Below are 10,902 nucleotides of genomic sequence, written 5' to 3' on the forward strand. Positions count from 1 at the left end.
GCACTGTTTGCATAATCCCTACAGAGGGCAGTGTTGTCATGGTGTTGTCTTAACACACCATGTTTGCAAAATTACATTTCATTCCATAAATGTTATCAACTGGTTTATTTTTGCATTAATATTTTTTTGCGATGCCATTTCATATAATGTAATGTAAAGGGGACAGTAGTGAATTTATTTTTGCATTTACTTTATTTGTATCAGGTGGTCATTTACATTTCTCAGAGAATATTTACAGTGTTAACTTATGTTTATGATACAGAAATTACATTACAGATGGCACAAGATCAGGCCAAGTGAGTATTTTATGGTACCTATTTATCATACAAGGCTTATACAGTCATAGAAGTATACTATTAGAATATATTTGTTAAAAAAAAAAGGGTGACCAAAGAGGTAGACCTGCCATCTCTCATAGCCTTGCTACAGTAGTTATCTTTGTTCTTTTGCATCAACATGTTTGAATGTTGGAGAAATCACCCCCGTTTCAACCGATACAAAATCATAACAAAACAAGACTGATTTTAGTCATCTCAAAGAAATCCACTCTGCTATTCTTGTCTGTTCTGTTCCCGTCCCCGGGGTGAGATACAGTCAGCCCTTTGTTCAGTAACCGTCATCGTACTCGTTCTGGGCCAGCACCCGGGCCAGCATGGCCTGAATGAGAGCGCTGGAGCCTGAGGGAGCTTGGTTTTGCAGCTGAGCAGGGACCCACTGAATCCTGTCCTCTTCCTCTGCTCTCTGTCTGGCTTGCATGACTTGCATCATAACACTGGACACAGAAGATGGCGGGTCATCTGTATCATCAGCTCCGTCTTCCTCCGCTCTTTGCCTGGCTTGCATCGCCTGAATGACAGCACTGGATCTGCTGGCAGGGTTTTCAGAGAAACCTGCCGTGCTGTAGTATTCATCTTGACCATCAGCCATCTGCCTGGCCTGCAAGGCCTGTGTGAGGGCGCTGGAGGATGACAGGTGTTTATCAGGCATCTGGTATAAATCTTCATCCTGGTCTTCAGCTCTCTGACGGGCCAACATGGCCTGCATCATGGCGCTGGAGGTGGAGATGTCGGAGGGAACCAGCACTCCACCTGTGCTCCGTCTTTCCTCTTCCTCCTCGAGCCGCTGGCGAGCAAGTAAAGCCTGAACCATGGCGTTTGAGTTGGACTGACTGCCTGAAGAGTGGTTATCAGAACGGTGTTTGGTGTGCTGGAGGACAGGAGAAAATATGCAGTGAGGTTGAAAACATATCTCAGGGTGAAAGGCAATTAACTAGCATGAAACAAATTTCACAGCAAACCTTTTTCTGATTCTTCTGTTTGGGTTTTTTATTAGGCTGAGACTTCTGGAGGTTCTGGAGCTTGTCTAACAAGAATGACTTGTCTTTCCCCTCCTGGTGAGAGAAAGAGAAAAACAGAGGAATAGAGGGGAGTGAATCGAATAAAAAAGACTTTACTAAAAAATGAATTTCAAGTGCACCCAAGGTTGTGTACGTTTTCCCAAAGGGAAACAAAATGAATTCAGTAACAGGCATCTTTTAGAGTCATTTTTCAAACACACTCACATTGACAATCTGTTGTCTCAGTAGACCAATAAGCTCCTTGCGGCCTTGAGTGACTTGCCAGAAGATGTATATGATGACCCTGAGCAATAACAACACAACCAGATAACAAAGAGCAAGATTTTCATTTTAAATATCATAGAAATTAGTTTGCATAAAGACACAAGGATGCAAACATGCACATGAACACACACATGAACAGACACAGTGTCTGTGTCTATATTTGTCTATGCTAGTCAAATTAATGTCAGTAAATGAACTACAACACTGTGACTACGTGGTACAGTACATGTAACACACACAAAACAGCACTTTCTCTGTGCACTTACACGATGATGAGCGTGATAAGAAAATAGAAGATTTCACTCCTGATGACGTTTTGGTAGATCCAGACAACCCACTGAGAGCCAGGGATCTCTTCCAGGTCGTCTATCCAGACTCCAACAACACTGAAGGTGTTGTTGAGTCCCCGAAAAGGACCACAATGCTCTGAGGGAGTCAGTCTAGAGAGCAGGGCAAGGGGGACAAAACAAGACTGAGGTCTGCAATTTGTGTACGGATAACGAATGCAGCATGCGTCAAAGACTGGTATTACCGGGGTTTGTTTTTTTCAGAAGGTAATGATCTTGTAAAATAGTTTCCTCTGACTCCAGGCTGTTAATGTGAAATAAAGGCTTTATAGTTGTCAAATAGGCCACGTCTTCATACCTCCAGGCAGTGTATGCAACCATGGACAAAGCTCCCACAAAGAAAGGGAAGAAGAGGAGGGCGATGAAAGTTGTTTGCATCTGAGCTGCCCTGCCTGTTCGCCGCGGAGGTTGGCAGTTCTGGGTCAGACTGACCTGGGGAAGCGCAAAAACATGCTCACCTGAAGAAACACATATGCACACACAAACTCCATTTCCATTCATTATTGCAGTGCTATTAAAGTTTAGAAACTATGAGCTCATTTGAGCCAAGACACCATTTCTGTTTCACTGCATAACAGAAAGCACGAGGATCTCATCAGAGCTTTTGAGTAGCATTGCTTGAAAGGTCATTCAGCACGTTCATGAAACATTCAGCAACACCAGCTCTGGCCTGGGTCAAATTACCAGTCTTATTGACGTCATTTACTTTTCTGGGACTGATTGATTTGATCTCGCTTGGTACAGTACAATACAACACAATCAAAAGGTTTTTCCTGCCTGTCTTTTCCATAACACAAAATAAAGCACACAGTCTTATAACAAAAGGATTGAAATTAATTATTGACCCAGGTGCACAAATAAAGTAACATGAGCTGTTAAAGAGTGCAGAGCTGCTCAGGCAGCAATGGCATTGTTTCTGCCGAAGGCATTGTGTCATGGTAGTTCAGTTTACAAGGCTACAAGGCCAAACCTTGTGATCCTGCGTTTACCTTCTTCAGGTAAAACAAGATGAAAAACTTGACGATCTGGATGGCAGGCAGCAGAGGAGAGAAGTAGATTCCAATCCTGTGGAGAGAAAATAAAGGGCACAACAACTTTTAAAATTTCAACCAGGGGAGAAACCACGGCTCTGAATTACAAAACCATTGTGGCACTAGATAATGTGTTCAATTATTTGAATAACAAGGATTAAATGTATTGGTTTTACCAGGCTAGAGTCTGTGTATAGATTAGTTCGAGGACATTTCTGGCTATGTCGAACTCTGGAACCCCCAGACGTGGTAGTAATCTGGTTCCAATCACACTGTAATAGAGAAATTATGAATATAATTCATATCATATTTCTGTATTTGCTAATAATAAAAAAAAACTTGATTTGTGTGACTTACTTGCTAAGAAACTCTCCAAAGAAGGATCCCAACATCAGAAAAAGGAAGTCAAAAATGACCAGACGGTACAAAGCCTGTCCTACCTTGGACTCCCAGCACTGTGGGGAGCACATTAAATGGGTGATATGGTGAAACTTTAATTGGTTATAAAAAGACAATGAAGTGTTATTTCATGTCAAACGTACCGAAAACTTCTTAGCCACCACATGCATCCAGTAATAACACAAGACAGCCAGAATGGATATCCTGAGTAAAACATTTCTGTAAGTGGGAAAAGATTTCAAGCTTTATTAATGGTCCAATGAATAGTTTAACATTTTATTTATTTTCTTGGCAAGAGATGGATGAGAAGCTCAGTACCGCTTTCATGTGTTCTAAATAGGAAACTCGAGCCAGCCGCCAGTTATCTGAGCAAGCATAAAGACTGAAAACAGGAGAAAACTTCTGGCCCAACATATGCCTAGGTCCTGGGCCAGAGTCTGGCCCATATACTTCAGAGCTGGGCAAATTCTATCCGTTTTTCTCCAATATTAACTGACAGCCGGAAGATTTTTTGTGTGTGCCAGACTTGGTCCAGACGTGGAGGTAGAATCTGACCATCACGCTGTATATGGGTCAGATTAAGGCCAAGGAACCAGGTGTATACTGAGCCAGAAGAAAACAAGCATGTGACCCAGGTATGGGCCGAATTTATTTTGCTATCTGGGTTGACTCTCCCTGTACGTAACACCTTCCACCTTCTGTATCAGAACCTCTTAATCTCACTGATTAACACATTGCATCTAGTTTGTTTAATCTGTACAAATATGTATTATACAAAAAAGTGTAAAAACGACCATTTCTGATTTTCCAGGAGAATAGTCATCACCTGTGACATGGCAACATATGGTTTTTACAGTTAGTATGTATTAAATAATCAAGACGTGTTTATCAGTGAGTTTTAGCTTTATGTCTAGTAATTATCTTCTTGATAGAAAATAAAATATCTGATATCTAACCTGACTACCAGAGCATAGATCTGTTTCCGCTGGCTGGAGTAGTGCTCAAACTTGTAGAACAGGGAATAGAAGAGTGGGACAACCAGGTTCATCAGAGACACCACAAAGGGAACCAGGAGAGTCTCTGCTTCCTGAAGCAGTGACCAGCTGGCACCATCAGTCACTCGCTATAAAGATAACAGATGGAGGTCAGATCAAGATAGCGCTCGATGACGAACTCTGTGCATATTCAAATGATTACCACCCTGTGTTTCCAGTAAATTCCTTCACACATTACTGTCAGTAAGTTGTAAGGTTATATGGACCTTAAAGATCAAATACTCTACTGTGAAATGAAGTATTATCACATGCATTTCTCTACGTATACATACAGAGGAATGTGCAACTGTGCAGGTAAAGGGATTTTTCTGTGAACACTAGTTTAATGCAATGACAACAATCAAATTTTCCGGACAGAGAAGACACCTTTTATCCCAATCTAACTATAACACCAATTATTCAGTCTCAGCTTGTCTACCCGCTGTTCATGTTGGCAGAGATAGTATATGCTGGCTCCACAGCCAACAGCTAAACCAGTGGAGAGAAGCCAGGAACCCAAATGAACCCCGAAGTGCTTCAGCTTTTCAGAGAGGGTTAGCCGCTCCATCTGGGCCTTTTCTGACAAAGACTCCTGGGAAGGTGGCAAGAAGACAAACGTGGTGATGAAAAATAATGAGTGATGATGTATCTACAAAAAGGAATTAATCTCTTAAAGCTAGCTGTCTGAAATTGGTCTGGAAGCTCATTGTGAGGACATCATTTGCAGCTGCAGCCAATTTCCAAAATGTCTATTTGCACAGTATTATAATGACATATCTGAATTGAAGACCTACCAATGGCCTACAATGTCTTTCTTGACTTTGCTGCTTAATTGACTGCAATAGGTTTGAAATACAATAATAGTCACCTTGAGTTGGACACGGAGGTTGCTCTTGCGCTGTCTCACTGCTCTCTCATTGGTTATACTAAAATCCCAGCTGCACAGAAGCTGCCATGCACCGTTTGAGGCTGGTTGTGCTAATACATAATTTGTCATAAATGACCTTGCCATGCTGCATGAGAATAAATATAGATGGGAAAAATAGATAACATCTGTTACAACATTTTTGTAATTTAACTCTTAAAAACCAAGAAAAAGAAAAAAGTCAGATAAAACTACTACTCCAGAAGGTATACACAGGACTGAACTGACCTGAAAATGAGTGCAAGTCCACACAGCACCATATAGACTGCAATGGTGAAGAAATAGGCCAGCTGCATGTCGTATTCTACTGGACCCACAAGCGTTTCATTGCTGTAGGCGCCATAGTACATGACAGTAAAGTTGAAGTAACCCTGGGGAAAGCAAAACACATTTAATAAGTAGTGGAAAAGATTCAGTCATGCTGCTATCATTGACTCACTGTGGAGGGAGGATTTCAAGATGAATAGAATAGTAGATAACTGAAGCAGACTATTGCGGATTGACCATCTCTTTCATTTGGAGATGTAGTTTTGGCAACCTGACTGATGTAAGGCTTATTCACTTTATATAGGCACTGTTTTGGTCCCCACCAACTCCTGTGTCACATATCTGTCTCTTTAGCTGCTAAATGCTCAAAGAGACCAAGTTAGCGACTGACTGATTAGTTGGTGGACATCAGCCAGTTGCTAACTTTGTCTGTCTGCTGTTTGGTACTGGCAGGGTATGCATTATAGTGCAGCTACTGTGTGATTGACAGACTGTACCACACACAGCAACCTGCCTGACAATCACGCTAGAGTACAGAGCAGGTAAGATCCACTCCCACGCCTCTTCAGCTCCATCTTCTCACCGATATACGGTTTCTTCTGGTTTCAGAAAACCACGTTGGCAACAGCTAAATTACAAACCCAAGGATTCAAAATGGCACTTCATAAATCAATGGGCAATGTCATGGTTGGTTGCCACTTTGCTACTTGGCTAAAATGCTCCATAAAGCGTTGCACAGTTGGGGATAATTCTTTGTAAGCTTGTACTACACACAGCCGCTTTCATACTACACATAGTCATTTCATCAATAAAAATATAGATTAGAGCAGCTTTAAAATACCATTATTAGAAAAAATGAATATATATATATATATATATATATATATATATATATATATAATTGGATATAATAATACAGATATAATTTGGAAAATATCTGTGGAGTGGTTTGATAAAAGCCTCCACTTACAGCTCCGGTCAGTAACTCCAGTCCTCTGAAGCTCACATTGGGAGGAATGTTGGGTAAGGGGTCACTAACAAGCAGCGGGATGGTGATAAAGCCAAAGTTGACCAGGAAGGAGAAAATGTTGAACATGAGCAGCCACTTGAGGAACACGAAATAGGAGAGGACGCTGGAGCCAAACTTGCCACCAATCTCTTTCATGATGCCCTGCCACAGTTGCAGAGTCTGCCTGGCTGACCTCATACTGTAGCCGAACCTGCGGAAAAACTGAAAAAACATCCATGCATATAGCATGTATGACACAAACGCAAGGGTAATGAATCGGGTGGCTAAACTGTTGTTTAAGTATGATGTCGCAACATATCGTTTTATGACTGACTGAACACTCACCAGTGACATATTCTCAGAGCAATCTGCAAAACATGTGAACTTGCGAGATTGCTTGGAGGACTTGAATGCCAGTACTTGACTCCTGTGAAAATGTTTTCAAGGAGATTTGGTAGGATAAGAACTAGGTCTGCCACACTGACACAATGCTGCTGTTTTCAGAAAAAACCTTTGAATTTTTAAACTTCTTGTTTAATGTTCTTTCCAGTGCACGCAGAGCCCTTATTTTATAGTTCTTTGTCAGGTGTAATGTTTAACTCAGTCCCTAGAGTGACACTGACAAGGAAATGTATCACCTTTGAGTGCTTGTGACGCACCTGATATGTTTCTTTTCTTCAAAGCTCATTTTAAGGTCCCGAATAGCCCGGATTCGGTCTCGCGTTGACAGGGCAACGAGTTCCTTGACCAAGTTCTGTTCCTCTGTCACACACAAGATGACAAACAAGTCTTCCGTGTTATCCTCACATTCCACAGCTACCATCCAGCATTCACATGAAACAAACTGACCCCCCCCCCCCCCCCCCCCCCCTTCACAGGCTCTTACCATTCTCCATCTCATTCCTGATGGCATCCTCCGTGATTGCTAGGAGGGCAGGATCAGTACTAGGAAACATGCTCATCCTTCTCATTGTCATTCCCCGCCATCGCATTGTCATGTTACCTGGGTGAACACACAGACAGAGAAGAATGTGCTTTTCTGCTTTTCTGTTTGGGTGGGGAACAACACAGCCTTCCTGATCAACTGCACATACCTTTGAAAAATGTGTATTACCTACTGTAGATACACGGATTGAAAGTACAGCTGATAGCAGTGCAATATACAGTTTGAGCTGTAGGTGCTATCATACCACTATCTTTACATTATCTTTACATAGTCCATCAAACTGTGAGTGACTACTGTGCCAGCTGTGTCACTACTGTCAGTGTTGTCAGTCAACAACACAGCTTGCAAACGTAATACAAAGTAGTGAAGTTGTATTACAACAAGGGCAAGAGTCTACAGTCGTACTAACAGCTCTGTGAAGCTGTACTTGGGCGCAGCGAAACTTTAAACTGAACATCAGCGTGCTAACATGCTTACAATGTCTTTAGTTTTTAGCCATAAACCACTGGACAAATTCATATTCGGATACAATGATGATGCTACATGGAAAGTGAAGGTGTCACGAGAGTTATTACAATTCATCTTGAACTATATGTGACTGTCTGAAACTAAGTTTGTAACAATCATCCAGTTATTGATGAGATATTTACTGTAACTCAAAAGCACAAGTGGAAAAAGGAATAGTCAGGGAATAAAGTCATGAGGATTCATTCTTTTGGGACCATGAATATCTGTAGCAAATCAAATTTCATGGCAAAGTATCCGATAGTTGTTGATATACGTCTGTGGAACAAAGTAGTGGGATGATCGACAGGTTGACAGACTGACACTGGCACCCCCAGAGCTTGGCTGCTAGCATAGTTAAAAATAAGATTTTTTCGCACTGAGATAACATTTCAACTCCCATCCCTCCATTTTATTTTCTTTGCCAACTTCCTTCTCTTCCTTGTCATTTGCTCTTGCGCTGCCTCCATTAATAATTATCCCACTGGACTGGCTAAGTTGACTGATAATCAGTCAACTGATCGACATGAAGGTCACACATTTGAAATAATTGTCTTGTAATGAATTTTACAACTGTGTGTGTATTTGGCAATACCATAGCAACAGTGTGAGATCTTAGAGAAACTTTCAGACACTGTCAAAAGAAGCTTCTATGTGTGGCGTAAGATTAGTTGAGCCATTACCTGACACTGAAGAAGGGAGTCGAACAGCAGGTGATCGATCATATTGAGATACCGGGTTGATTTGAAATGCACTGTGATCTGAACAAAAAAAAGTGAGGAGGAAATAGAGTAGAAGTATCAACAGAAGTGTCACCTAGCAACACGAGGGCACATACAAAACCGTCGAGCCAACTGACAGTCAAGCATGTAGTGAGCTACACCAAACAATGTTGCTTTCTTTCTGATATGGTAGAGCATAGACTCCAGAATCTATACAAACATCAGAAATAGATCTTCCACTCACTGCGGTCATGCTGCCATGAAGGGCTCCCAGGGCGGGTTGAGATGAGGCCCATGGGGATGCTCTCTCTCCCCCTCCAGCTCTCCTCCTGCCAGCCTCTCCAGGGTACTCTCGCCAAAGCATCATCATCCCCGCTGGTCTGACCCACGAAAGTGTTGTGTGTCTCTGCCCTGTCACCCCGCCAGGCAGGGTCTTCCCTGGCATAGGGGTTGGGGTTGGTGTGGGGGGTTTTGCTTGAAGATCTAGAGGCAACACGGAACAAATAAAGTAACAGATGAAGTGCTTATCACTGATTTACAGCATGTGTTTATGATACACAAGAGCACTTGGGGTTAACAATTAAAAAAAGGAACCGGAATTTCAAGTCATGATTATAAAGCAATCGTTATCTGTAATTAAAAAGTATCATAGATATGACTATGGAAGGGATATTTTTCTCCTGGGGGATGAAAATATACTACAAGGAAGAGTGGGATTAAGTTTGTGAGTGAACTTCACAGAATAGTGGACCACTGCATTTCTCTCTAAAGTTGCTTTTTGTTTTTTGTTTTTTTTTTATAAAACTTTCAGAGTCTTTAGACCTTAAACTTCTTATAAGAATAAAATTAGTTGAGCCAATCTTGCAGCCTCGGGTAAAGCCAGGATAAATACCACATCCACAAGCTGCCTTTTCCTTGAGGACATCCTGTTCATTCTTTCACTTGGTTACAAGTACAAACATCGCAGTGAACACACATTCTTTGATAAATTAAATAATAGTTTTGTTCAGAATAAATTGAGCACTGATGCACAGCCAAAACCACTACAGCTAACACAAACCTTCTATCAATTTCCAGAGTCTCGCTGTCATGGTAAGCAGGGTTGAAATATCCACCACTGCTGTAACTTGTCATGAGATTCTTCAAAAGGATCCTTTTGCTCCTATTTGTAGATGGTGACAATCCTTCAGCTCACTCTGTCACAGTCGCTCTTCAGTATGTCGATGTCTGTAAAGTCCAGTTGCAATAATACACTGAAAACTACTTGCTCAATTGAGTACACAAAATCATAAAAGTATAAGTAGTGTCTCCTAAGATATCATGAGAAAGATAAGAGTGCCTTCATTACATATTGTATAAAGGCTTCAAATACCAGGTAAGCGAACTTTGATATAACTTAAACAAGTGGCTTCGCATGTTGAGGCCAAGTGACAGCTACTTTGTCGAGGGGAAGCATGTGTAATTTAATCTCTTGATCCCATCCTCATCTATTCATCATTAATTCATTCAGTTGGTTTGGTTTCCACCCCATGTAGTAACATCCCTCTGTGGCTCCCACACAGAGCCACTGAATATAAAGGTATAGAAAACTACAGGCAGACAAAACAAGGGAAGTTAGAACGAAAAACCTCATGAAGTGGAACCACAAGTAGAGTAAGAGATGATATACTCTAGGCTATAAATTATATTCATGAAAAATTCTGTTGCATTTTATTAAACCAGTCTGTTCCATTAACAAGTCCTGCTTACCTGGTAATTGTGTTATAATGGTGAGAAAATATATGGCGGTAGTTCCTGAGTATATTTTGAAGAGTGGTAAATCTGAGTCCTTTCAGCAGTCCTTGCAGACCAAGCCTGGGGAGAAACCTGTGAATCACACAGTGAGAGAGAGAGAAAACGAAGGACTGTGTGTCTACCAGGAAGTGTGTGTTAAACCCATAAAGGTAAAAGTCCACTGCCTCTGAACAGACCAGGCAATCCTCATGAGGACAGTTTGTCTTGTGACGGAAATAACTGAACCCCTAAGGCTAAAATTTAATTGCCTTATTAGGATTCAAGGTGGATGTCCAAGAGTCCATGTTTTATCTACTGTACACT

At 41.4% G+C, this 10,902-nt stretch overlaps 1 protein-coding gene across 1 annotated transcript; it reads right to left on the reverse strand.

Annotated features, from left to right (window-relative positions):
- Positions 1-373: 373 nt before the first annotated feature.
- On the reverse strand, positions 374-10,694 carry tmc5 (transmembrane channel like 5). Its single transcript, XM_071505231.1, has 21 exons — positions 10,555-10,694; positions 9,866-10,032; positions 9,050-9,288; positions 8,767-8,844; positions 7,520-7,636; positions 7,293-7,395; positions 6,979-7,060; positions 6,595-6,855; positions 5,586-5,728; positions 5,301-5,445; positions 4,872-5,024; positions 4,355-4,521; positions 3,542-3,617; positions 3,357-3,454; positions 3,176-3,271; positions 2,958-3,033; positions 2,267-2,400; positions 1,888-2,061; positions 1,562-1,640; positions 1,298-1,390; positions 374-1,206 (listed from the first exon to the last, which is right to left on the reverse strand). Exons 2-21 carry the CDS (start codon positions 9,937-9,939, stop codon positions 607-609), a joined length of 2,988 nt encoding a protein of 995 aa, XP_071361332.1. The 5' UTR covers positions 9,940-10,032; positions 10,555-10,694; the 3' UTR covers positions 374-606.
- Between the last annotated feature and the right edge of the window lie 208 nt (positions 10,695-10,902).

This window comes from Trachinotus anak, unplaced genomic scaffold (genome assembly GCF_046630095.1).
Source record: "Trachinotus anak isolate AG129_WGS33_773 ecotype Australia unplaced genomic scaffold, CSIRO_AGI_Tana_v1 ptg000019l, whole genome shotgun sequence".
Lineage (NCBI taxonomy): Eukaryota > Metazoa > Chordata > Actinopteri > Carangiformes > Carangidae > Trachinotus > Trachinotus anak.